Raw genomic sequence first — 26,853 nt, forward strand, 5'->3', positions numbered from 1 at the left:
TTACCCCCTGTGTGCATCCAGGCACCTTCCTCCCCGGCTGCCCTCGGGCCCGGGTCCCCAGAGGCCCGGGGTCCCTCCAGTGCCTGGGGGAGCGGAAGGCGAAGCCCTGAGGGGTGGCGGACCGAGTCCTGCCAGCGCCGGCTGGGGGCGGGGCCGGGAGGCCCGCGCTGCTAGGTCCCCGCCCGCTGGTTTCCTCCGGGGTCAGCCCGGCTCCTTATCAGGCGCGGCCAGGCAGCCCGGCCCTTATCTGCCCTGGGCCAGCATCCTCCGGTCGCTGCGCCGCCAGGGGTGAGAGGGAGGAAACCGGGCCGCCAGGGGCGGGGAGAGGGAAGGCCGGCCCGGGAGCCGCTCACTTTCCCTGGAGGAGACCTAAGCGGAGACCTCGGCTATCCTGGCCCTCCAAGGCCCACGAGGAGGCGCGGCCCGGCGCCGGGGCCTGGAGCATTGAGGCTGGACCCGAGCGAGACAGCAGAGCCTGGCCTGACGCTGGAAACCACACCCTGGCCCAGACTGCCAACCCTGACCGGACAGAGCCAGGGCACTCACCAGGCTGCAGGAACAGTGCTGGGGTAAGAAGGGAAACGGCCTAAAGGTGGAGGATCCCAGGCCTGGGACCCAGCCTGCATTCCTTTGTTTGTTCATTCATTCATTCATTCATTCATTCATTCATTCATCCATCCATTCATCCATCCATCATCCATCCATCCATCCATCCATCCATCCATCCATCCATCAGCAGGGACCTACTTGTGAGGGGCCAGGCCTGCTTCCCCAGGGCCTAGCTGAGGAAGACAGGGCAGAGGGGCCAAGAGTCTCACACCTTGCTAGGACATCCTGGACTCTGGAACCAAGAGCAAACAGGGATGTCAAAACAGTATGCAAAAGTGTGGATGATGGAGGGGCATGGTGGTGCATGCCTGTAATCCCAGCACTTTGGGAGACTGAGGCGGATCACTTGAGCCCAGGAGTTCCAGACCATCCTAGACAACAGAGTGAGAACCTGTCTCTATTGAAAAATTAATTTTTTTTTAATTTAGCTGGGCATGGTGGCACATGCCTGTACTCTCAGCTACTCAGGAGGCTGAGACAGGAGGATGGCTTGAGCCCAGGAATTTGAGGCTGCAGTGAGCTATGATTGCACTACTGCACTCCAGCCTGGGCAACAGAGGGAGACCCTGTATCTAAAAAATAAACAAATTTTAAAAAGTGTGGATGCCGATGAGGGTGGGGGCTTCCAAGCCAGAGGGAGGGTTGGGACATGACTGGACTGGGCAGTGGGGTCAGTGTTTGGGGGTCTAGGGTCAGCATTGGAGGTCATAGTGTCAGTAGTGGGGTCACAGGGTTGCTATGGGGGACGTTTGCAGTAGGAATGGGGGTCACTAGAGCAATTACAGAGCACTTTGAGGGACAGCAATGGGAAGAACTACAGGGTCATTCCTGAGGTGCAGAGGGTCAGCCTGGGTGGGGGGTGGGGGGCATCTGTGAAGGGTCAGAGTCCATCTTGGAGGGATTCCAAGCTCACATGGCATCAATGAGTCAATGAGGAGTCTCTGGATCGGATCTTTAGATCTGAGGGTAACAAGGTTAATCTTGGGGTTTCTGGAGATCCCAGGATCAGTTAGGGGCTCCCTGTCTTGTTCCCTCCAGGCTGCAGAGGTGAGGGAATTCTGGCAGAAGGAATATTTGCTCAGAGGCGGGGCAACAGCGCCCCTCCTGGGTCACAAAGAGCGCAGGGACAGTGCGCTGCCTAGCACCTAGGTGGGCGCCTCCTACTCTAATGCAGGACCCCTCCCATGTCCTGGAAGTTTCTGGGCCTGCCCCTGCCATCTGCCTTTGCCTACTGAAACCCCTCCCCTCCTCCTTTCCCCCCCCTTCCCATTTGAGGGGTTTTTTGGGCTAAGAAGGTGGGAGCGGGGCACCTAGTCCTCCTTCCCACTGGCTGCCTTCTTTCCCACAGGTGAGTACCCCCACGTCGGGGTCCATGTGCCCGCCTCAGGCACAGGCAGAGGTGGGCCCCACCATGACTGAGAAGGCAGAGATGGTGTGTGCCCCCAGCCCAGCACCTGCCCCACCCCCTAAGCCTGCCTCACCTGGGCCCCCGCAGGTGGAGGAGGTGGGCCACCGAGGAGGCTCCTCGCCCCCCAGGCTGCCACCTGGTGTACCAGTGATCAGCCTGGGCCACAGCAGGCCCCCAGGGGCAGCCATGCCCACCACAGAGCTGGGCACCCTGCGGCCCCCACTGCTGCAACTCTCCACCCTGGGAACTGCCCCACCCACTTTGGCCCTGCACTACCACCCTCACCCCTTCCTCAACAGGTCAGTGGGGAGCTGGGGTGGGGTGGGGTGGGGATTGGGGGCCAGGGTCCTTGCCCACAAGGCATTAGTGACCCACGACCCCTTACAGTGTCTACATTGGGCCAGCAGGACCTTTTAGCGTCTTCCCTAGCAGCCGGCTGAAGCGGAGACCAAGCCACTGTGAGCTGGACCTGGCTGAGGGTGAGTGTGGGTTTGTGTGCCTTGTGGGTTTGCATGCCTGTGTGTGCACTTGTGGGTGCACGGAAGGCCGGGCCATCTCTGTGTGGGGCTCATGTCTGTCCTCTACTCCCACCTTGGGGGAGAGGTGCTTCCAGCACACACAGAGAACAGCCCACACAGGTTCTACCCATGTGCACAACCGCAGTCCCATAGCCAGCCCCACACAACCACCGCCACGCAACAGACCAGGCCTTGTAGCCGCAGTCATGGCAAAACAGAGCATGCCATACCAGGTATGGGAGCCACAAAATGACAGCTCCACTAGAATGTGCAGCCACGCAAAAGACAGCCACAAGACCACAGCCATGCAAGAGACAGCCACAGGACCACAACCACACACAAGACAGCCACAGGACCACAGCCACTTAGGACCATGGCCACACAAGAATCAGCCACACAACCACAGCCACTCATGAAACAGCCACATGGCAACATCACACATAACCACAGCCATGAGACATAAGAGTCTCACACAGCCTATGAGACACAGGACAGTCAGTCATAATGAGAGGACCTCTCAGACCCACGAGCACACCCAGCCAGCCACACTTGGGCACACTCTGAATGAGGTCCCCAGGGACAGCTTCCTAAACAACCACGAGGAAATCTTTCCTTAGGGAATCTCAGTCATTGACATAAAGGAGCCCATAGTCACAGACACAGCAGGCCATTGTCCGCAGGCCGGGCCTGTGATGATTCTTGTCTGGGTGGCTTCTGGGAGGGGTGGGGAGAGCTACCCGTGGACCCCTTGGGTGGAGAAAGTCCCAGCCCATGGCCTGGGTTTAAGTTCTCAGGAGGGTGCTGCGTGCCTAGGGGGAGGGCAGGAGAGGCCGCCCTTTGGGCCATGGCGCCAACCCGGCCTTCCTTGTCCACAGGGCACCAGCCCCAGAAGGTGGCCCGGCGCGTGTTCACCAACAGCCGGGAGCGCTGGCGGCAGCAGAACGTTAACGGCGCCTTCGCCGAGCTGAGGAAGCTGCTGCCGACGCATCCGCCCGACCGGAAGCTGAGCAAGAACGAGGTGCTCCGCCTAGCCATGAAGTACATTGGCTTCCTGGTGCGGCTGCTGCGCGACCAAGCGGCAGCTCTGGCCGCAGGCCCCACCCCGCCCGGGCCCCGCAAACGGCCGGTGCACCGGGTCCCAGACGACGACGCCCGCCGGGGATCCGGACGCAGGGCCGAAGTGGCAGCGCGCTCGCAGCCCGCGCCCCCGGCCGACCCCGACGGCAGCCCCGGTGCGGCGGCCCGGCCAATAAAGATGGAGCAAACCGCTTTGAGCCCAGAGGTGCGGTGACCGCACGCGCCAGCATTTCTGAGCCGGAGGGCACCAGGGACTCGGCCCAGGGCCCTCGAGGAAAGGGCAGTGGACGTGCTGCGCGTGTTCGGGTGCGAACTCCCCCGAAGAAGGACCAGTGACGACGTCAGGGGCAAGGTCTCGGGGTTCCGGAAGGGTGATCATCGTCCCCCAAGGGACCCACAGACTCTTAAAAAAAATCACCCACCGCCCTGTGGAAGTGGCCTTGCCTGGTTCCCCTTCGCAGGGGCGCGGTTGGCAAACTAACATGGCAGAGCAGTCACAGGACCCAAGTGGTGCCTCATTTTTTCCGGGCTGGGGTCGCGGGGGGAGGCCAGGAGGGGCTGGGGAGCCTTAGCTTTTCTCACCGTCGGCCCCTCCCGGAGACCCAGGGACAGACGCTTGTCGACGGCGTCTGCTGCGCTCGCGGCGCTTGGAGAGAGGCGCAGAATCCAAGTTGGGGACGCACCCTACCGACCCCGACCCAGTCCCGCACGGTCGCGTTAGCGAAGGGTCAGGCGCTCCTGCGTTTGTTTTTCTTTATTTCTTTATTTCACATACACATTAGCCATTCAATGGAGAAGCCGGAGAGAGTCAGGCAAAGATGGTATAACAGAAGCGCAGTGACGGGGGCGGGGCGGGGCGGGGCGGAGAGGGAACAGACGGGCTGGCTGCCTACTTGCATTCCGCTAGGACACTGAAAACCCAGAAAACAAAACAGACAGTAAACTACCCTTGTTTCTTATGTATCTCAGTGCAGAGACGGGGGTGGAGGGCAGAGAAGAGGGGGAGACCAGGCTGAAGGAGGAGGAGCAGAGGGAAGGGGACGCTAAGGGGGAAGCACACCAAATCCATTAGTACTATATATAGATACTCGTATATACTGCGTTTCTTAGCCTAAGAAGAAACTTGTTTGACGGGACGGGCGGCCTTTGCGGTCCGCGATGCTGGTGCTGGTCGGGCGCACGGATCTCCCGGGAGGGGCCGAAGCGGGGCTGGCCCAGGCTGGCTTGCGGGGGGAGGGGGGCGCCCCGAGGGTGGGTGGGGTGGGGGGGAGCAGAGGCGGGGCTGGGGTGCCCCTCGGGCTCTCGATTGGGGGACGAAAGTTCTCGTGACTTTATTGCTCCTTTATTTTCTCTCGTGTGGGGGGTCTGTTCAGCACGGTCGGGGTGGGGGGAGTGGTGGGTCGTCTGAGCCACCCGGCCCCTCTGGGACCCAGAGCGCGGCGTCCGCTCCGCCAGCACGGGGGTGAGAACAAGGCACTAGGTCGGCCGGCCAGCGCGGGGGCGGGTGTGTAAGGCAGTCGACAGGGCTGGTTGCGGGGTGGGGCGGGGCTGTGTGCGGGGCCGTGTGCGTGCGTGCGTGCGGGCGCGGGCCTGGGCAAATCGACCTGTCAGCGTGGCTGGTCCTGTCCTGGAGCGTCGAGCCTTCCCGGTGTTCCCCGGAGGGGGTCGGGGATAGGATGAGAGATGTTGAATGGGGGCGGGGAGGGGCGCCGGGAAAGTGGGGAGGAAACTACCAACTTGCTGAGCGCGCTCCTGATAATGCTGGTGAGGGTCAAGTTGGCGTCTGGCTCAAAGAAGGGCGCTCGGGGCAGAGAGGGAGGGAGGGAGGGGACGTTTGTTCGTTGGCATTGACCTCTGCGGGGGAGGGGCCAGGGACCCCTGCCGCGCCCCTGTACCCAGACGGGGATGGGGCGAGGAGGGGGTGCTGGGCCCCAGGGAGGGGCGCCCGGGGAGACCCGCGACCGGAGCAGTCCAGCCGCCGGGGGCACGCCGCTGTCCCGTTCCGTTAAACTCAACAAAGAAGGGATATGCGTATTCCTAACAAGTGCAGGATATTTAATTGATTCATAAACTTATGTATAATAGTTTGTGGGTTCTTTAAAACGTACTTTATAATGTAAGAAGCACCAGGGTTTTATGTTTAATTATCTTAAAAATAATTTTTCTCTCGTCCTTTTCCTTTTTGATCTTGTGTTGGTTATTTTTTAAATGTCGAGGTGTTTTTTTTAAACTCTAAAATGTGAACGTTTCCTTCAGCCCTCCCACCGAAACTGAGAACGAACGACGAAACAAATAAAAACCCCAGATCATCCTCGTCAACGCAGGAAAACGACTTGAAAAAAAAAAAAACTAAAAACGAACGAAAAAAAAGGGAAAAACACTCAGCTTTCGTTATCCCCGCACAGGGCGGGGCAGGCCCGGTTCTTTTAGCGTCCCCAGAGCCGCGAGGACATTACAACAAAAATAGAATTTTTTTTTCTTAATCTCTTAACATACAAAGATAGGAAAACTCTCTGATGCATTGCACTTGGTTCAATGAAAAAAAAAAAGTTCATTTCCCCCATATATATTTTTGTGTTTTTTTTTTTTTTCTCTCCTAACACGTCCCCACATCTCCTGTTGCCCTCATTGCCCCTCACAACACCACTTGGGAAAGGAGCAGCCCCCACCCCCTGCCCGCCCGGGCAGCCCCGCCGGGCACGCTCCGGCCCGGGCCCAGCTGGCCTGCAGCTTCCGACCTCGCCCGGGCAGGCGCCCCGCAGACCCTGGCTCCCACAGTCACACAGCGCCTGAGGCCCCGACTGTCGTCGAGGGAAAGGGCACGTGCGGCCGGACAGGGAGCCCCTTCTGCTTCGCTCTCAGCTCTGACCCTGTTTAGCCAACCGAACTGAAAAATCATTGCACTTTGACCGCGCGTCATGCCCGGCCCACCCGGCCCCCCACCCCCGGGGCCTTACTGTACCCCACGCCCCGGGAGACTCCCGCAGGATCCACTGCCCTTCAGCCCTGGGGTCCTCTAGGGCTGCACGCTGAGGACAGAGGGAGGGCTTCACTCAATTTCCAACAAAAGCCGCCCCTGGGGTCAGCCACCTTGTGGCTTCCAGCTGGGTAGCAGGCACCACCTGCCTGCCCCTTCGGCCCCAGGTCGCTGACCTCCCCTCCCCAGACACTCCCTCCTCTCTTCCCTCCCTCCGCATGCTCAGGGCCACAGCCTCACAAACTAGATTCACAATAAATACAGCCCATAACCCACCCCTACGTGGTGCAATGTTGGATTTTCTTTCAGAGGATCCTGACCTGTGCTTTGTGTTTTCATACAATGAAGAAAGAGAGAAAGAGAGAGAGGCACAAGGACTCGAGAAGGGGCCAGGGACGGGAGACGCAGGAGGAAGGAGTAAGGCACAGAAAGACAAGCCAGAGGGGCCAAGTCACACCCTGGAGGGGAGCTGGGCGTGCTCATCCTCCCCTCCCTCCCAGGGGGGCTTCTGAAGACCCTCTGGACAGGCCCCCCAACCCTCCTTGAGGGAAGAGGGGGCTGGGGGGGAGAGCTACTTCCTGTGGTGTGTTACCAAATTGTTCCCAAGTTGCTCAAATGGAGGAGTTCCCATTCCAACAGCAAAAGACCCAAACAATGAATGCCCCACCCCTAAATAAAGAGTAAAGACATTACAGCTAAAATCCAGAGAAAAGTGGCCACGGGGGGGGCAGGGGGAAAGTGGGGGGCACAGAAAGCTCCAAAACACTTTTGAAAAGGACGACACCCAACACCCTCCCAAGGAACTGAAAGTCGGCGAGCAGGACGCCTACCTAAGCGCAGGTGGTGACTTAGCGGCGGCAGCGGCGGCTGCCTGGTCCTCCTCGCTTGGCTCCGGGGTCCCCTTTCTGCTCCACCCTCCGGCCCGGCCCCAGCAGGGCAGTCTGCGTGACGGGCAGGGGCAGGGACTGATGGGGCGGAGCGAGGGCACCTGCATGCAGGGCTGGGGGTGGGGGCGACCTGGGGCCCGACTCCCCTCCCTCGTGGCAGGAAGGAGGCCCTCCTGGCCTGCAGAGAGAGGAGAGAGGGGGCCTGTCCCAGGCTAGGACAAGGCCTTCGAGAGCATTCCGACTTTCTCCTACGGACTGTACAGAGGGGTCCAGGGCCCCAGGAACTGCTCTTGAGGCTCAGGGTGAGGTGACAGAACACCCTCCATTCTGGGACACGCAACTAGCTCCAGGGGTCACCCCCTGCCCGCCTGGAGGCTTTTAGCCCGAGGGTGGGGAGGGGTAAGTGGAGGCTGCTCTCCCCCTCCTGGTCTGGAACAGCTAGGGGAAGAAGCTGGAGCCTTGGCAGGGAGGGAGGGAAGGAGGAAGGGAGGAAGGGAAGGGCGGAGTCTGGAGGGCAGAGCCTGAGGGATCTAAACCCCATCATCTTTACAAGCTGGTCCTCCAGGCTCCCTAGGACAGCTCCGACCATGTGGAGGGTGGGGTTCCCCTAGGAAGGGGTGAGGGTGGAGGCCAGGCCCCTTCAGAACTGTGCTGGTTGCTTTGTTTGGGGACTTTGTTCCTTCCCCAGAAGGCCGGGGCGGGGTGGTGGGGAGGAAGGCAGTTCTGCATCCTTTCTTGCTTTCTGTCCTCTACTTGACAGAGTCCATGTCGCGTGTTTCTTTCTGCTTGGCTGCTGGTGCACAGCTCCACCGAGACCCCTTCCGAGGGCTCTCCAAGAACTGGGCTGCTTCTGGGGCCCGCAGGGGTCCCCGGGCTGGAGGAGAGAAGGGCTGAGTGGCTGACGACGTGTAATTTTTGCTTTTCGGTGGGGCTGGGCTGGGCTGGGGGATTTTTCCATGTCTCAAAATTTCTTCTCCCCCATTTCGAGGAACCTCTTCTTTTCATTTTGTTGTTTCTTTTGTCGATCTTATCAGAGGAACCAGGACTGAAACAGGATGAAAAAGAGGTGACACTGAGAACAGCTGTGGCAGGTCCCATCTCACTCCTACCTGGCCCAGTGACCTGGCCCCTCAAGGGCCCAGCTCCCAAAGAGCCAGGGTGCCAGGCAGCCACCACCCACCTCGTTCCCGTGGAGAAGAAAGGGCATCCCCATTCTCTCCCTCCCTCCTGCGAGAACCCTGCCCCCTCAGAGACTCTGCCCCTAGTGCTAGAGTCCAGCTGGCCTTCCCGTGGGCACTGTGCCCAGCGGGCGGGACCCCCATGGCTGGCGCTGGCACAGGCCTGAGATCTGGCCATGTTTCCAATTGTTTAGGTTTTTGTGTGGGTCCTGGAGGGTGGGGAAGATGCCAGGCTGGGGCTTTTGTACCCAGAGGGGTTTTAGGGATGGGGTGGGGGTGGCCCAGCTTCTTGCTGAGTTTTCTTTCTGTCTCTTTGGATTAAAAGCAGAAATTCCCATCTATATACCCCAGCCAAGGTCCCACAGGCTGAAAAGCTGGGGGCAGAGGAACCACTTGGCTTCAGTCCCTAGTAGCGCCAGGCCTAGGGGAGGGGCCACGTAGCCCACGGTGCTTGATCTTCTACCCTCAGGACACTAGACACTGAGGAAGGACCTGAGGCTCCCTGGGGTGAGCGTCACTTCCTTCACAATGCCAGCAGGGGGTGCTGCCTTCTCACAGACAGGGCCTTGTCTGCCTGTGTCTGGTGGCTCAGCTCAGAGCATACCCAGGGCAGACCCCAAGCTGCTTGGCTATGCCCTCCATCCAAGGCTCCAGCCCCACCTCCTGGCAAAGTGGTGGGTCAGGGTCTACTGTGGTCTACTGGGCCTGGGTGCACCTGGTAGCACCCTTGGGGCAAAATGAGGGTCCCTGAAAATGCATCTTGGGGCCTCTTCCAGGCTGTCACAGACTCTGGTCTGCAGAGGCCAGGCAGAGCCAACTACAGAGCACATACCAGGTCCTGGTTCACTCCACCCCTGCCCTGATCCCACAGGGAAGCCAGGCACTGAGCGGGTGGGTGACCTGCCTGAGGCCACACAGCCCTCGGGCAACAGAGCCAGGGTTGAAATGTAAAAGGCAGTGCAGGCTGTGCTCCTAACTGCTGCCTGTGCTGCGAGCACGAGGAAGCAGGTTCTGTGGTGGCCGGAATGCCTGTGCCCTGCCTAGGTCAGGGTGAGTGAAGGCCCAGGGCAGCTCATCTGCCAACTTTTCAAAAGAAACCAGAAGCCCAGACAGAATTTCGTGTGAAAATTTCCAATATTTAAAACATTGCTTTGGTCAAACATTCTGCCTACAGGCCAGACCTGCTCTCAGGCTCTGGTTTGGGACTGAGGATAGGGACACTGGGTTTCAGAAAGGGCCTTGGAGATCATCTAGCACTTTCTGTGACAATGGAAATGTTCTCATTTCCATTGCAGTAGCCACTAGCCACAAGTGGTTTCTAAGCACTTGAAATGCGGCGACTGTAACTGAGGAACCAAATTTTTCTTTACTTAATAAGTTAATTTAAATGTAAACAGCCACACGTGGCCCATGGCTACCACAATGGACAGTGCAGATCAAGAGCATCTGGAAGTGTGGGGTTTGGGATTGCCACAATGACCAGGCGCTGCTGGGTGGGCAGAAATGCTAAACTTCCTGCATGTGCTGGACAGTACACACAAGAGACCTGCCCTCCCTCAGCGGGGCTCCTCAAGCACCTGCCCCAAGTCCAACCGGTCAATTGACTACAGGCCAAACAGAGGCTCACTGGAGCCTAGTGAGGCTAAGGCGGAAACCCAGGTCTGAGGCATCCCCAGAGTGGGTGGGGGGGAACCAGCCCGCAGCCAGCTCCTGGGCTTCTGGCCCAAGCCCGGGGGTGGGAACCGCCTGGGCTGGGTGACCCCCACCCGCCACAGGCTTGGGCCTGTTCCCTGGGACCCCCTTCCCAAGGGGAGACTATAGAGGAACCCTGTGCCATTGCTCCAAGGTGGAGGGGGAGGCTGGCTATGGTGGTGAGCCCACCCCTCTCCTCACCAGGCAAATGAGGCTTGTGGACAATAGGACAGGGAGGGCCCCACCTGCCCTATCTGCCCCTGGCAGACCATGCCAGGGCCCCACACTGGCCCCTTTGGGGTTTCCTGAGCTGTACAGCTGGGGACAATTGCCAATGCTCAGACTGGGGGGTCCTCCTCAGGGAGGGAAGACTCTGGTTCCAGGTCTGGAGTTAGGGACAAAGGCTGCCCCAAGGGGGCTCCCCGGCACCTCCCCAAAGGTCCCAGGAATGGGGGATCTGCTGCCAAGCACAGAGTGGCTTTCTCTGCTCACCCCTCCCTACTTCCTGAGCCAGGTCCAAAATTGATTAAAACTAAGTAAAAAGCGCTGCCCAGGGAATGACAAAATTGCTAAAATTCTCTTTTCTTCCCTCATTCTATTGTTCTCTCTCCATCTGGTGCTCCAGAGATCAGCTAAAGTCACTGGTTACTGTGGAAACCACCCCCGGTTGTACCCCCTGCGCCCGTTGCAGCCGCCTGCCTGCCCCCAGGCCTGAGGGCTCCAGCTCTGCTTGTCCAGCTCCAGCTCCCCCCACCACTCCCAGACACACCTGCCTGCTCAGGGGCCCTGGATCCCCGCTGGGACTCCTTCCTCCTACCTCCTGGAGCCCAAGACACAGGGAACATGGGGGGAGACAAACTTTCTCAAACTTGTCTCAAACTCTGTCTTGGCCCCCAAACATCCAAGCAAAGTGAGCAAAGAAAGTAAAAGAGGCAGTGGAAACAGGGTTAGCCGGGAGGGCTCGTGGCAGTGGTCCCCGGAGCGGAGCGCACGACCGACCGCAGAGCTGCGAGCAGCCCAGGCAGGCGGCAGGAGGGAGGGAGCAATGGAGCCCTGCAGCCTGGTGCCAGCCCAGAGCCAGGAGGGGAGGCCCGCCTGCTGTCCCTTCCTCTGGCACCCCCTCCCGCTTCTGCCAGCAGGGCTCTCTCGGCCTCCCTGGCACAGAGCAGAGGGGGCTGGCTCCAGCCCCTGCTCGGAGCCATTGTTTTTCTTCTCAACACCCCCAAGTTCAAGTTCATCTGGGTGTTACATCATGTCTGGTTGCTCCTGGAAACCAGACGGGTCAGACGTGACTCTAGGGAAAGGGGGTGGGAAGCTGGAGGGGGTTGAAGTTCTCTTCCCCTCCCCTCCTTGCCACTAGGGAGCTCTGAAGTTTGAAGTTTGACAAAGTTTTTTGGCTTTTTTTTTTTTTTTTTTTTTTTTTTTTTTTTTGAGGGAAGGAAAGGAAAAGAAAAAGAAAAAGAAAAAAAAAAACAATCTCAAACCACACACAAAACTTCCATCCACCAACTTTCTCTGGACTCAGGCCCCAGAGCAGAGAGAGGCAGAGCAGGAGATGAGAGGTGGCCCCAGGGGCTCTTGACAGAGGTGGATTTCCCAGAGCTGAGGACACCTCCAAGGAGGTGTTTTTGTAAAATGTGCAAAAGAAAGATATTTGCATGTTATTTTTCAAAACCCTGGGCTGTAAAAGCCTCAGGCCCCCTAAAGCTGCCTCTGCCCTCCTCCTGAGATGGGTCTTCCCTGTGCCCCCAAGGGCACTGGGCTCTGTGCGCACTGGCCTCTGGGGTCTCCACCTGGAGGGCTAAGAGTTGTCTTATCTCTTGCTTGTGACAGGGATCTGTCTCCTTGTAAGAACTAGGGGTGGTGTCAGCAGGAGACAGGAGCAAGGATGGGGTCTCCAGCATGCTGGCCTTCTCCCTAACAGGACTCCTGAGGACTTGGGTGAGGGGCCTCTAGGGCAGCGGCCTGCCCTGCCCTGCCCTCAGTGCCAGTCTCTGGGCACGTAGCCCACCAGGCCCTCTGTCCCTCCTCCACCAGTCACCCAGCCCACCCAAAGCCAGGGGAAAGGGAAGGGCTAGGGGCCAGGGCTTCCAGCCGGGGTGGGTGAAAGCAGTGAGGCAGACTCTATTCTCCTCCTGATGGGCCTCAGGCTTCCATCTTTGCTTCCACCAGGCCTGGCCCAGAGGGTCTCTAGACTTGGGTCCTTGGCCGCCTTCCCCAGGGCCAGGGCTGTCAGAGCTAATTATCCAATTAGCTGATTAGCCAGGGAGCCTGGGGGCTGCCTGGGGAGATAGGCTCAGCTGGGCGTGCAAAAGCCTGGGCCCTCCAGCCCTGCCTCAGACCTCTCTCTCCGTTAGCCCCAAGGACTCCAGGCTCTTCCCTAACACCAAGATGCCCTGCAACCCTGCCTGCTCTCCTGGTCCCTGCATCCAGGTGGTGGGCAGGGTCTCCTACCTGAGACTGCTGTGGGATGTTCAGAAAGTTGCCGTCCCGGGGTCCGATGCTGACAAACCGGTTGGCAGAGGAGGCGCCTGTCGTTGCGAATGCTGTGGGGAGCAGGGGAGAGAGGGAGAGACCCTGTCAGGCCTTGGGGCCCACCTGGGCACTGCCCCTCGGGGCTGCTGAGAGAGGGAGAGACTGAGTTAGACCATGCTGCCCAGGTTTAGGCTGGCAGTGGGAAGGACGGGCCAGAGGGGCATCCGAGCTGGAGGCCAGGCTCCGAGCCTGCCCCCCCACTACAGAGGGATACTCTCATCTTCTCACTGACCAGGAACACACACTACACCCCCGACACACCCCCACTCCAAAGCCAGTCTCAGCCAGGCATCCTTTTTCACGGCTGGGATGAGGGAGAGGCCCTGGGGGCTGAGACAAATGTCCCTTGGACCCAGTTCCACCTGCTAGTGAGGCACTGGGCAGGGCTGGGGATAGTCCTGGTCCACAAGCACCCTCAGTGGATACCCCTGCTTTCCCACTGGCCCCTCTCAGGTACTGAAGAGAGGGGGCCACGGGAGAGGGGAGGCTTTGGCAGCCCGGCCCCACCCTGCTTCGGGAAGGCCTTCCCAGCCAGGCTACCTCTCCAACCTGGGTGGCCTAGCTAGATGCTACACCTCTTACCACCCTGGGCAGGCCCAAGGACCAGGCAGGCAGGCTTGGGGAACCCAAAGGGTGCCCAATGGAGGGCTGAGCCAGGTAGGGCAGGGTCAGAGAGGGGCCTAGGAGCTGGCTGCCTGGCTTGGGCCCAGGGGTAGCAAGGCTCAGGCCCATGGCATTCTCCTCCTCTGACTGATGCACCAGGTCCAACAGGTCTGTGGTTCCAGGACCAATGCAATAGAGGAGGAGGAGGCTAGAGAGCCTGGCAGAGCCCCAGGGCTCAGATGCCTGGGGGCAGCCATCCTGGGGCCCAAGGACAAAATGATCCCAACAGCTCTTGAGTTCCTCTCAGGTTTCCAGATGGAGCTCTGCCAGAGGGAACAGGCCCTGCACCCCCAGAAGGGAAGATGCCCCCAGAGGAGGCAAGGAATATCACAGGTTACCTGGGAGGCCCACCGCTGCCCTGCACCAGACACACCCAGGGACTCCATGCTCACCAGATTCTGCCCACCTCTCTCCAGAAGTGGCCCCCAAACCCTGTAGCCCAGCTCCCATCCCCCACCCTGCCCACCTCCAATGACTGTGACTTCATGTCTTATGGCGGATGCAGATGGGAAGATGGCATGAAGAGGATGGAGAGGGGAAAAGAACTCAAACCACGAGAAAGGAGGAGAGACAGAGCGAGCGGAGAGCAGTGTGAGATGGGCCACCCCTCCCGCCGCCACCGAACTGCCCTGGCCTGTGGCCTGCCCACCCCCAGAGCTGCCCACCCTAGCCCACAGACAGCACCCGCCCCATCCTCTGTCCTTCACGCCGGGTCTACCTGGGACCTCTCGACTGATTTTTCTTCTTTTCCCTTTGACAAAATTTGTCATTGGTTTAAGAGGAAAAAAAAAGAAAAGAAAAGAAAGAGAGACAGAGAGAGAGATGAAGTAAGCCAAAGCCCACAGCCCTCCCTTGTCCTTGGAACATCTAACCTGGGAAAGGAATTGAGGAGAAGGGAGGGCAGAGGGATGGGAGGGGGAAAAAAAAAGAGGAACAACGAGAAACCAAATGTGAGACTGAGGGGGAAGGGGTCAGGGGCTGGCCTGCTGCGTCTTTGAGGCCCAAGGGCCCAGGGATGGAGGTGAGGGGCAAGGCAAAAAGGGGATGGTGGTGGCGTCGCCTTGTGGTTACATTTGATTTTCTTGGTGTGGGGGGAACAACGAAACAACAAAAAAATTAAAAAACAAAAACAAAAAACAAAAAACAAAAAAACAGCAATCAGGCATGAAGATGGCATGGCTGTGCCTCCCCGCCCCCTCCCACCCCCGCCAGCACCCCTGGCCTGCGCACCCCCGCTGTGCTCTCCCTCCCGCCCCCCAGAGGGGCCTGGGCCAGGGGCCCCGGCTGGGAGCAGCGGGCAGGGGGCTCGTGGGGTGCTGGCTGGTGCAACTGAGGCCCGGGAGGGAGGCTGTGGTTGGAGGGCTCGGCTCTGCTCTTATCCATGGTGCTCTGGGTTGAGGGGCTTTGGTGGTGGGGAGGGGGAAGGCTTTTCTTTTTGCAGTGGAGACTGTTTGGACGGGCCGGGGATGCTGGGCGTTGTGGTTTCGGTTTCATCGTCCACTTACAAGGTGATGGAGGAGTCAAGGCGGCGCCGTCTGGGGCAGTGCTGGTGGATTTGGAATCAGGCATAGGAAGGGGCACAGGTCTGGCCACTGGAGGCGGCGGCGGTAGCAAAAATGACCCCGGGACTTTGCCCTGGCCGCTACCGTTGGGCTGCGAACAACATAAATAGAGTGACGCATGAAGGCACATCACACACAGACACACGCTCCCCTGCGCGGCCGCGCCAGCTCGCTCCTGAGAGCGGGCGCTCCCGGTGGAAGATCCAGGATCGGGTCCTCTCCTCCAGGGCACGGGATGGGTGAGGGTGTAAGGCCTCTATTTGGTCTCTCAGGTGTTTCTCTTTTTTTTTTTTTTTGGTCCTCTTTTGAAGTTGTGGGAGGGAGGGAGGGGTGTTCGACGGGTGGTTTGTTACTTCCTAGGGAAAATGTTTTAGGTACCAAAATGTGCCACCTAGCAAATATGTGCAGCTGCACCTAGAACTCTCACACTCCTGAAGACCATCTCCTACAGCAGGAAAGATGAGCGCGCTCACCCTGCTCCCCCGGTTCCCCAAAGCACATGCCCGCCTCCCTCTGAGGGCTGCCAGGCTGAGCCAGTTCACCCAACCAAGGACGGCAGTCCTGCCAGCACCCACCCCATAACATGTCCTCAGGAGGCCACCAGAAGTTGGGGAGCTCGTCCTCGGCTCCAGCAGCCTGGGTCCTCACTGCCTGTGGGTGGTAGGGCGCTGACCTGTTCTCTCAAGAATGGCCAGGGAAGAAAATCCGTCGCTGCCAACTCTACTGCCCGTGAGGTTCTTCAGGAGGACTTCCCTGTAGGACGCCCTCAGACACCATGGATGCTCGGCCGCCAGGATGCATTCCTTGTCCTTTATGCCCTCATTTGCTTCTAACTGGATTTTCTCCTCCAGGCCCCGTGCATGGCCTTGCGTGGGTTGGCCTTCTGGCTTCAGGACACACAGGTGCCAAAGGACAGACAGAGGTGCCCCTGCCTCTCCCAGGCAGGTTCCCTGGAGAGACTTCCCTGGAGGTTTGGGCACACACCTCCTGCTGCTCTGAACAGGACCCTGATGACCACTGAGGCGTGGGCTCAGGAAGGCCTGGCCTGTGCTTTTCATCCTAAACTGGCAACTCTCCTGTGGGATAGAGTTCCGCCCTTCTGGGCACCCAGATTCGAGACCCAGAGAGGATCCTGTGTACTCCTCCTCCTATCGGTGAGCAAGCCCCGAGGAGCCCATCCCCTTGATGTCTCCAGCCAGTGCCTCCTTCTGTCCTCACTGATTTCAGCTGGACGATGACAATGAGCTGGTATGTGGGGCTCCCCTGTGCTGAAACTGTGGTTATCAGCTCAGGACCCTCAATGTCCAGCCCTGGACCAGGTGCGTTAGTTCTGTTGCATAACTCCCGACCCATCCCAGAAAGCATCCGTTCTCACCCAGGGGTAATTCTGTCCCCCTCAAGGAGACACTGGCAATGTGTGGAGACACTTTCAGTTGTCACAACAAAGGGGCTGGAGGGGCTGGGTAGAGGCCAGGATGCTACTCGACATCCTGCAGTGCACAGGACAGCCCCCACAAAAAAGGACCATCAGTCCAAGCATTAATAGGCCCGCCCTGGAAAGCCTTGACACAAAGGACGCTCTATTCTCCCTATTTCACAACTGAGGAAACTGAGCCTCTGGGCCATTAAATGGTTTATCCTAAGTCACCCAGCTGCAATTGGCCAGACCTGGAATTCACATCCATGTCTGTCTGACTCCAGGGATGATGCTAGGATTCTTTCCAGCAGGCTCATCAATCCTCTCCCCAAAATCCACATCAGCTCAGGTTTCTCCAGTCTTCTGGAACCTTCCACGGCCCCAGCTACACCCAACATGAAGTCCAATCTCCTCAGTTGGGCATTCAAAGCCCCCATGGGGGACGCCTCTACCGGTCCACCCCCTACCGCCCCTATGCACTTCCCATTCCAAACTAACTGGGGTTTCCAGAACACAGGCCGAGCAGGCAGGACTGCACGCTGGCTTGCTGTGGAGCTCTCTGTATGAAGAACTATTTCCCACACCCTTCAAGGCCTGCTCAAAGAACCTTGTCCCCTCTGTGGGGACCAGCCAGATCCCCTGAATCACAACCTATCTTTCTCTGCCCTGTTCCTCTAGGACATTCTTGATCTCACTGGAACCTTCAGAACAGGCCACCCCCTCAATCCCTGCCAGCTCCCCAATGAGTCGGCAGAAGCATGCAGTACCCAAGTACCATAAAGCATGTGGGATCGACTTGTCCTTCCTGTTGCACTTTAAAGTCACGGAAGCCCAGGCTGGCCTATGCAGCGCCCCCTTCTGAACTCTGGCTTCTCTGCCCACTGTTTTTTTTTTACCACTATGACCAGCATCTAGGTCTGACATATTGTCCCTCTAAATGGTTCCTTTGACCCATTCCTGCCCACTCCAAGGATGACAACTCTCAGTGGCCCTGACAAAAGCAAACAGTGGCTGCTGGTCCCCATATGTGTCCTGGGCTGGAGAACTTTTGTGCGGGTATTGTTTTGGAAAGGGACCCTCAGTTCCAGGTAACAGTGCAGGTCAGAGCGCGGAGGTTTGCAGCTCTGCAGAGAAAGGTGATGCGACGCCTCCCCTCATCTCCATGCCTTCCTAGAAGGAGGGAATGGGATGGTCTGATCACAGCCTCACTCCTCCTCTCCAGGTGTCCTGAGCTCACGCTCCCCGGGGGCTGGGACACAGAGGCCTTCCAAGCAACCCCAAGGCGGCCTCTGCCTTCCTCCAGCTTCAGAGCCTGTCTCCCCCAGGAGTATCTAAATTGTTAATCCCACCTGATAATGCTAATCCCTGCCTGATATGGCCAGACATTGAAACCTGCTGATTTACAATATTCAGTTTCTAGATGTAAATTCCAACCAGGCTGGCATGTCTCAGCTCTGATTGGGGTACAGTTGAGGTTTTAAAAACCTCAAGGTCTTGTGACCGTGTAGTGCCTTAAAATCTCATGAGTTAGGAGCTAGAAGGAGCCGGAAGCTGGTATAGCTCCTCACTTTTTTTTTTTTTGAGACGGAGTCTTGCTCTGTCACCCAGGCTGGAGTGCAGTGGCCGGATCTCAGCTCACTGCAAGCTCCGCCTCCCGGGTTTACGCCATTCTCCTGCCTCAGCCTCCTGAGTAGCTGGGACTACAGGCGCCCGCCACCGCGCCCGGCTAGTTTTTTGTATTTTTAGTAGAGACGGGGTTTCACCGTGTTAGCCAGGATGGTCTCGATCTCCTGACCTCGTGATCCGCCCGCCTCGGCCTCCCAAAGTGCTGGGATTACAGGCTTGAGCCACCGCGCCCGGCCTTTTTTTTTTTTTTTTGAGATGGAGTCTCACTCTGTCGCCCAGGCTGGAGTGCGATGGCGTAATCTTGGCTCACTGCAATCTCCGCCTCCCAGGTTCAAGCGATTCTCCTGCCTCAGCCTCCCAAGTAGCTGGGACTACAGGCACACGCAGTCACATCCAGCTAATTTTTTGTGGTTTAGTAGAAAGGAGTTTTACCGTGTTGCCCAGACTGGTCTCGAACTCCTGAGCTCAGGCAATCATCTGCCTGCCTCACCCTCCCAAAGTGCTAGGATTACAGGTGTGAGCCACCGCGCCCAGCCTAAAATTCTTCTATGCAAACATTTTCCTGCAAAACTGATCTGTGACTTCTGATTCTCAAGGAGGTTAGAAACAGCATCAGCATCACCTATGAAGTTAGGAAAAATGCTAATTCTCAGTCCCCATCCCAGACCTGCTGAATCAGTTGCTCTGGGGGTGAGACACAGCCATCTGTGCATTAGCCAGGGCTCTAGTTGACTCTCGCGCATGCCAAGTCTGAGAAGCACTGCTTAACAGTGGCTGTAGTGCAAGCACAGCTGGGCATTGCCACTCCCTGCCCACTGGATCAGTGGTGGAGCCGGGCCCTCTGGCTCTCTGCAGCTATGCATCAGCCTTTTGTGTAGCACAGTGCTGTCTCTAGCCTCCTCCCAGAAGCCAGGGGTGGGCCCCATCAAGCAGGCTCCTCACTGAGCCCCCTCTCTCTCTCTTCAGTGGGACAGGCCACACAAGGAAACTAAGAGGTTGCTCCCCAGGGGGCCACACTCCTTGCTTAATCAAGGTGCCTGTTTGCAGTTCCTGTCTGCAGTGTTTTGTTGTCCATGGTCTGCTCGGAGCAAGTGCCTGCCTCAGGAAGAGAAACTTCTAGGCAAAATGAGTCCTCTGTCTTTTTTAAAAACTATGGCTCTATATCAGAGTCCTCAATCTTGAACAGTCAAGTCAAGGGAAACGCTCAGGACCTAGCCCTCAGGACCAGAGGCTCAGAATGGCCAGAGGACTAAATGACCCACTTTCTCAAGGGTTCTATGGTTAGGTTTGGCTGCTTGGCCTAACCTGGTCTCTAGGCCAGCCTCAATTTGACTCCAAATCCTGGCTCCCTTGGTAGTTGAGAAAGCAGGTAAGTTAATGTTCCAGGCCTCTCTGCCACAAATCCCAGACCCCAGGCCCCTTGGGGGCTAGGCATAGGCTGATAGCTCCCCTTGAACTCTGCTGGTATCTCTGATGAAAGCACAGCAGCTGTCAGAGGTCAGGTCTGCTCTTCCCTCCATGACCCTAAAAGTGGACAGAGCTTGTCCAGAGAGGTGGGCGAAGCTACCAGTACACTAAGGAGCTGCAGAGTCAGCTAAAAGAAATCCTTGAAGGGCAAAGGGGGAAGGAAGATGAGGAGGAAAGCAGCAGGAGGGGAACAGGAGGGAGGGAAGAGGACTGGCTTCCCTTACGGACAGAGCGAGAAGGCGGAGCCACAGCCCCGCCGCATATCAATACGCCAGCACTTAGCAAATGCTCACTCTGCCAGAGCACACCAAGGCAGCATGGGGCTGGTGGCAGCAGGCAGCCACTGGTGTGGACTTCTGGGATGCCTTTCCCCACCACAGCCCTTTGAGCATCCTCCCTGCCTGACCTCTCACAGCAGGCTTCCAGGCTGGGAGGGCTGGCTATAGAGGAGCTGGGGCTTCTCCTATTACAGCATGCTGCTGAGGCTCTGGACTTTTCCCAGAGGTCTAGAAACCTCCACATTCCAACCAGGGACCACTGTCCCACTGAAGGGTCATCTCTGGCCCACCACTCCTGGGATCATTCTTTCGCTGAGCAACCCTGAGTTTCTGCTCCTCAGTGACAGAGAAGGGCTCCGGGGGCAGCCAGTGTGTCTCCCAGGGCTGAGGAGCAGCAGGGTTTCACTCTAGAACCGGGAACGTCCTGGGAAACCTTTGTTAAAAGTCTTGCCAACAGTGGTCTCACTGGCAGCTATGTGGGTCGGGGCTTTCCCTTGACACAGTGCTCGTCACTAGGGATAGTCTTGCCCTCCTGGGCACATTGAAATCTGGAGACTTTTTTTTTATTATCAAGACTGGGGAGAAGGAGGTGTTCCTGGCATCTAGCAGGTGGAGGCCAGGGATATTGCTCAACATCCTACAGTGCACAGGATGGTCTCACACAATAGTGAATAAACAGCCCCAAATGTCAACAGTGCTGATACTGGGGAAACCCTGGTCTAGAATCTAGCAAATCCTTGCAGTTCCAAAGTTTAAGAGGAGTGCTGGGAGGTCGGAGCCCAGATCTGAGTTGGATCATGAGTTCACTCCTGCTGAGGGGGCAAGGACCATGGGAAGGGCAAGGAGCCTGAGCAAAGGGGCCCAGATGCTGCCCCCACCTCTCCAGACCATGATAGACAGGCCCTGGCATAATACACAGACCCCCGCCCCCAGACCCAGAAAATCGAGGCGTTTGGTACTACCAGCTCCCTGCTGCTCCAGCCCCAGGCGAGCTCCTGGCTTTTGGGCCCTCTCCCTGTGAGCCCTGAGACAGACAGATAGATGTGGAGATGAGGCTGTAGCTGGGCTCCTGGGGCCCTCTGGACTCACCTGTCCGGTGGCCTGGCCCGAGCCATCCGAGCACACAAACTGCACAAACTCCTTCAGTGAGTCCTGCCCGTGGTGGTGGTGGTAGCGGATGGTCGGGTGCGTGAAATACGGGCTCGACTGCTGGATGATGGACGTGGAGGGGAAGTGCAGGGCTGACGCTGTGGCCCGGGGGCTCCCTGCATGCACGTGGGCAGGGAAAAAAGGGCGTCAGGGCCAAGGAGGCAGCCAGTGGGAGGGACAGGAGAGGAGGGGAGCTGCAGGTCAGAGGGCTGAGGGTCCTGAGGATCCTGAGCAGGTGAGGCAGCCGCCACAGGCACAAAAGTTAAGGCAGCACAAAAAAAGTCAGTCATCAGTTTTAATGCAATATAAATAAATAATAAAATCAGCAAACTAGGGTCCAAAGGCCAGTCATTTGTTTTTGTAAATAAAGTTTGATCACAACCAGCGCTGGGAGATTAGGATGAGGCAGATGAGGCAGGGTAGGATCTTGTCTTTATTTTATTTGGCTTTTTAAAAAAGTATTATTATTATTTGAGACAGGGTCTCACTCTGTGCAGTGGCACAAACACGGATCACTGCAAGCAATCCTCCCGGGCTTATGCAGTCCTCCTGCCTCAGCCCCCCAAGTAACCAGCACTACAGGTGCATGCCACCATGCCTGGCAGATTTTTGCATTTTTTTTTCTAGAGATGAGATTTTGCCATATTGCCCTGGCTAATCTCAAACTCCTGGGCTCAAGTGATTCGCCTGCCTTGGCCTACCAACATGTTGGGATTACAGGCATGAGCCACTGTGCTCAGTCTAAATATTTTTTTTTTTTTTTTTTTGAGATGGAGTCTTGCTTTGTCATCCAGGCTGGAGTGCAGTGGCGTGGTCTCGGCTCACTGCAAGCTCCACCTCCCGGGTTCATGCCATTCTCCTGCCTCAGCCTCCTGAGTAGCTGGGACTACAGGCACCTGCCACTATGCCCTGCTAATTTTTTGTATTTTTAGTAGAGACGGGGTTTCACCGTGTTAGCCAGGATGGTCTCGATCTCCTGACCTCATGATCCACCCACCTCGGCCTCCCAAAGTGCTGGGATTATAGGCGTGAGCCACCGCACCCGGCCAAGATTTTTCAAATAGAAACGGGATCTCGCCCTGTCATCCAGGCTGGAGTGCAGTGGCGTGATCACAGCTTACTGCAGCCTCGAACTCCTGGCCTCAAGCAGTCTTCCTGCCTTGGCCTCCCAAAGCATAGGGATTACAAGCATAAGCCACTGTGCCCAGCCTCAACATTTTAAATCATTTTAAACAAAGACATAGCTGAGTGCTGTGGCTCATACCTGTAATCCCAGTGCTTTGGGAGGCCAAGGTGGGAGGATCACTTGATCCAGGAGTTGGAGGTCAGCCTGAGAAATATGGCAAGACCCCGTCTCTACAACAAACATTTAAAAATTAGCCAGGGTGGCACACAGGAGGGATCACTTGAGTCTGGGAGTTCAAGGTTTCAGTGAGCTATAATCGTACCACTGCATTCAGCCTGAGTAATAGAGCAGGAAACTGTCTTAAACAAAACAAAACAAAAACAACAACAAAAAAACACCTAGTATGTGCTCATCATACCCTTTTTTCTGCAAAGTTTGGATTTTAAAAACATGTTCCATTAAAATATTATTTATCTTGATGACTGAGTTGATACTTGCTGACACTCTGCACCTAAGGTGAGTGCCTCACTAGTCCTGCCTAATTCAGGCCCTGGGCGGGAGACTGGGTGGTGGACAAGAGGAGGCAGAGGGTTCCCTGGGGCTCTGGATGAAGACAAAGCCAGCGTCTGCTCAGGATGGCCATCTGACATATGCACACACATCTCCTGAGTGCGAACTGGTGTGCACCCAGCCACCGCCACCTAGGCGGTGTTCTCATGTGCTCAGCCCCATCACTCTCACACACGTGTCCTCACATACGCGTTCTTGCACACGCAATTGCCAACCCAGACCAGGCCCCAGCTCTTCCCCCTCCCGTCTGTTTCCAATCAGCTCGCTCTTGCTCTCGGTTTCATTAGGGGGCTGAGGAAACTTGGCTTCTCTCTGGAGTTCATAAAAGCTGAGTTGGAGCCGGAGGAGCCAGGCCTGCGCCCTCCTGCTGCCTGTGCAGAGGGCCTGGGCTCCCCGCCCCCACCTTGCGGCCACCACACCCTGCCCCAGCACCGGTTGCCTCTAGGCTCCCAGCCAGGAGGCCCCAAGGAGGAAGCCAGGAGGTAAACCTCCTCGTTTTCTGTGTCCTACATACAAGCCCAGGAGATGGCAGGCGGACACAGGGCCATGTCCAGAAAAAGTCCAGGCCTCTTGCTGCCAGGTGGGTGCCCAGAGAGGGAAGAAGAAAGGGAAGGAGTGACAGGGCTGAGGTCTCAGCTCCCACAGCCTCCTGCCTGATCCTATCTCCTCAGGGCGACCTAGGTGTTCTCATCCTGAGCACCTTCTCAGCTGGGACACTGAAGTCAGACCGCAGCCGCACGGCAGTGAGCAGTTCCTTTTCCTGGAGAGCAGCCCAGGTACCACCTGCTCCCTAAACCCAGCCCTTCCTTTCTAGAAAGTGGCAGGGAGGCCCAGACAAAGGAGCTACTTGCCGCAGGAGCCTGGGCTCCTTAGGAGTACTCTTCTCCATCCAGGCCCCACACCAACCGGGGCTCACGCTGGGAAACAACCAGAGCCCGGGCTCAGCCAGGAGCTAAGAGAGAGGAGCCAGCAGGAGGGCAGGGGAGAAGGCTGTGACTTCCCGCCCATAGTTGGCAGGACAAAAGGAGAACTGGGCCAGAGTTGGGGAGGCCTCGGGACAGGCTTGTGTTGTATGTAGCACCCACGCACGCGAGGAATGAGAAGAAGTGGGAGGTTGCTCAGGAGCCAGGTGGACAGCCCAGGGGCCCAGCCTGGTCCTCCATGGGGTGCCACGTGAAGTAGGGGCCGGTTCCCATGCCCACCACATGGTGCTGCTGCACCACATCCTACTCGGAGAGCTTGGGGCTGTCACTCGGGGTCAGCCCTGGCCCCTTCACCTGGCCAGCTGCCCCTAGACACTCAGCCACCTCCCCAACTGCCCCCCTCCGGGGCCCCCCATTTCTCACCTGGTCTGACTCCAGCAAGCACAGGCAGCGGGTGGTGGGTGAAAGCCATGCGCGGGGAGCTGCCCTGAGAGGAGAGGGCACTGCAGAAGTCCAGCTTTCCTGACTTCTTTAGAGAAGCCGGGCCTGGGGGGAGGAAGCAGCAACACAGGGCAGATTTAGCTGGGCTGGGGTGGGCGCAGGGAAGGCGGGAAGCCAGCAGCTTGCTCCTTCTTTCCTCAGCCCCTCCCCACCACCCCTTCCTCTACTGCGCTCCCTCCTGCTGCTCCTTGCCCAGTCCCAGGCCTTGTTCTGGGCCTGGTTCCGAGGCCCTGTGTGTAGGCCAGCCAAGGGGTGCTTCTGACCAGAGAGGAAAACAAGGCCCCTGAGTAATGTGGGGTGGTGTGTGCCAGGCAGGGGGTGAGCAAGGGGCCCAGCCTGTGCCCTGGCAAGCAGGTAATGAAGTGAAAGGGTGGGATGCAGGACTGACATCGGGAAAGGAGTGCAGGAGGAACCCCAGGGCACCAGCTTGAGAGCCGGGAAGGGGTAAGTTTGGGAGAGACAGGCTGGGGTCTATGCCATGGTGCCCTGGGCAATGGGAGATTCTGGTGGGAAGAAGCCAGGGCCCCGTTTAGGGAAGGGAACACACAGCCATGAGCCCTCAGGAGGGACACAATGCCCAACGAGACAGCAGGGACAGGGGCCAGAGGACCTGGAGAGTCCTCGGGCTGCTCAGGCCTAGCTGGGCTGTGGAGGCAGAGCCAGAGGGGAGAGGACTCCCCCAGCCAGGGGACCCAGAAACTCAGCTACCACAAGATGGGTAATTTCAGGGCTCTGCCCTTCTTCTGGTGCCAGAGGTGTGGGTGGCATTCAGCATGAAACAAGGGCACAGAGAACACCTTGTTTGAAGTCTGTCTTTAGAAATTCATCTCTGCCCAGTGGCCATAGCATCCAAATGACAAAGCAGGGTCCCCAGGGGGCCAGGTTCTTCCATCTTGGGCTGAGCTTTAAGGTTGTACCCAGGTTGGGGGGGATACAGTAGAGTTGGGGCAGATCTCTAGAGCTACCATCCTTGGGGGACAAATCGAGTCAGTTTGGGTGAGGGGTGGAGGGGCTGCAGAACAGAGAAATAAAGAGCCATCTTAACTGCAGAGGGAAGGGACGGGGGAAGGGCAAACTCCCAGCCGCCAGCAGAGGTGTTATCTGGCAGCAGCTGTGTGCCACCTGATAGCTGGCACGGTGGGGAGGGGGGAGCATCCTACCAGCTGTGCACAGCTGTCCCCACGGCCGCACAGTGCCTCCCCAGCTGTTCACTGTCCTGCAGCTGGGCTGCTTAATTGGCGATTTGTCGCAGCCCAGGGAAACAACACACAGCGGGGTGAGGGGGAAAGGGAGCTGGGGGTGCTGCAGAAGGATGTTGGGGGGCCGTGCGTGGCAGGACTGCCAGAAGGAGCAGAAATGCAGAAATGGCAGGCACAAAAGCAAACAGCCAAGGAGAGAGCAGGAGCCAGGAAGAGGGGGGCTCCTCAGGAACTAGGTCTGGGCAGAGGAGCCCAGGAGCCCTTGCCTCAGAAGCCAGCTGCAGACACAGCTCTCTATGCACCCCAGGGGCAGTCCTTGCAGAAGGGATCACCTACTGAAGCCCTGGCCAGGGACCCAGGATGTAGCCCAAGAGTCTCCCGGGCCTTCTCAACTCCTCTCTCCGCCTCTCAAGGCTCCCCTAGGGAAGCATGTGGCCCATGCTGGCCCAAGTCCCTGCCTGCCACGAGGAGACCCTGGGAGGGACCCCAGAGTCACACAAGGAAGCCTTCTCACAGAGGCCAGCCTCTGCTGGCCGTCTAGAGGGTCTCCAGCCTACTCCCTCAGCCTGAGGCCTGGAGGCAAGCCCTCCTTTTCTCCTCCCAGGAGGAAGAGAAGCTGCTGGAACTTGCATTTGTTCTGGGGCAGCAGAAAAGCAGGAGTGCCTCCCAGCCCCATGCCGCTCCACCCCAGCCTCTGCCTGCCCACTTGGCCCTTCCCAGTAGGGGCATATCTGGAAACCATCACATCAAAGAAACCATCACACAAAAGGTCAGAACCTCATCTTCTGGAAGAGGAGAATGATGCTCAGGGCCCAGGCCTGTCCAGAGCAGACATGCCCTGTGCACAACCCACACGCGTGAGTCTGCACTCCCAGGCCCTGTCACACCCACAGTGAGGATAAACACAGGCTGTACCACTGGCACATCAGCGGGGGGCTCCTGCAGCCAGCCTCCTCACACACGTGTGCTCATGCACATGTACACACACACGCACGTGTTACATGCTCTCTTCCAGAGTCCTCTCCAGGTCTGTCTGCACCCTCAGTCAAGAACGGAGGTGAAGGGGGGTGGGTTCAACAGGAAGAGGAGTCCTAGAGGGGACTGGGAAGGTCTGAGCTGGCTTCTTCTGTACTCTCTCCCCTTCGCTAGCTTCCCTGCCTGGCCTCAAAAGGACTCTGCTCATTCTTCACTAGACTCTGAGCCTCTCTCTGTAAAGCTGGGCCCTTGAGACCAGTGGTTCTCATCCTGGGAGGATTCTGTCCCACAAGGGGACGTTTGACAATGTCTGGAGGCATTTTTGGTCATCAAAACTGGGGGTGGTTTTGTTGCTGGCATCTTGTAGGTGGAGGCCAGGGATGCTGCTAAACATCCTGCCATGCACAGAACAATCCCCCTACACAGAATGATGAGCCCCCAGATGTCATGAGTGCCCAGGGTGTCAAACTGCTTTAAACCATGAGGCCACAGGGTGGGGCAACCTCTCTAGAGAAA

General features: G+C 57.8%; 2 protein-coding genes across 9 annotated transcripts in view; one reads left to right on the forward strand and one right to left on the reverse strand.

Annotated features, from left to right (window-relative positions):
• The first annotated feature begins 225 nt into the window (after positions 1 to 225).
• Positions 226 to 4,539, forward strand: LYL1 (LYL1 basic helix-loop-helix family member). The gene is made up of 5 exons (XM_050770707.1): positions 226 to 288; positions 405 to 569; positions 1,958 to 2,316; positions 2,405 to 2,496; positions 3,411 to 4,539. Exons 3-5 carry the CDS (start codon positions 1,982 to 1,984, stop codon positions 3,824 to 3,826), a joined length of 843 nt encoding a protein of 280 aa, XP_050626664.1. The 5' UTR covers positions 226 to 288; positions 405 to 569; positions 1,958 to 1,981; the 3' UTR covers positions 3,827 to 4,539.
• Positions 4,540 to 5,302: 763 nt separating this feature from the next.
• The window catches only part of NFIX (nuclear factor I X), a 101,558-nt gene continuing 80,007 nt past the window's right edge, over positions 5,303 to 26,853 (reverse strand). For 4 of the 8 annotated variants that reach the window (XM_050770378.1, XM_050770380.1, XM_050770376.1 and 1 more), the window contains exons 7-11: positions 24,086 to 24,208; positions 20,984 to 21,159; positions 15,050 to 15,197; positions 12,801 to 12,892; positions 5,303 to 8,521 (exon numbers count right to left, since the gene is read on the reverse strand). In XM_050770378.1, the coding sequence (XP_050626335.1) occupies positions 8,507 to 8,521; positions 12,801 to 12,892; positions 15,050 to 15,197; positions 20,984 to 21,159; positions 24,086 to 24,208 (554 nt within the window). In that variant the 3' untranslated portion in view covers positions 5,303 to 8,506. Of the gene's footprint in view, positions 8,522 to 12,800; positions 12,893 to 15,049; positions 15,198 to 20,983; positions 21,160 to 24,085; positions 24,209 to 26,853 lie in introns of those variants that run through there. The other 4 variants (XM_050770377.1, XM_050770379.1, XM_050770382.1 and 1 more) reach the window with 4 other exon arrangements.

Source organism: Macaca thibetana, chromosome 19 (assembly GCF_024542745.1).
Source record: "Macaca thibetana thibetana isolate TM-01 chromosome 19, ASM2454274v1, whole genome shotgun sequence".
NCBI lineage: Eukaryota > Metazoa > Chordata > Mammalia > Primates > Cercopithecidae > Macaca > Macaca thibetana.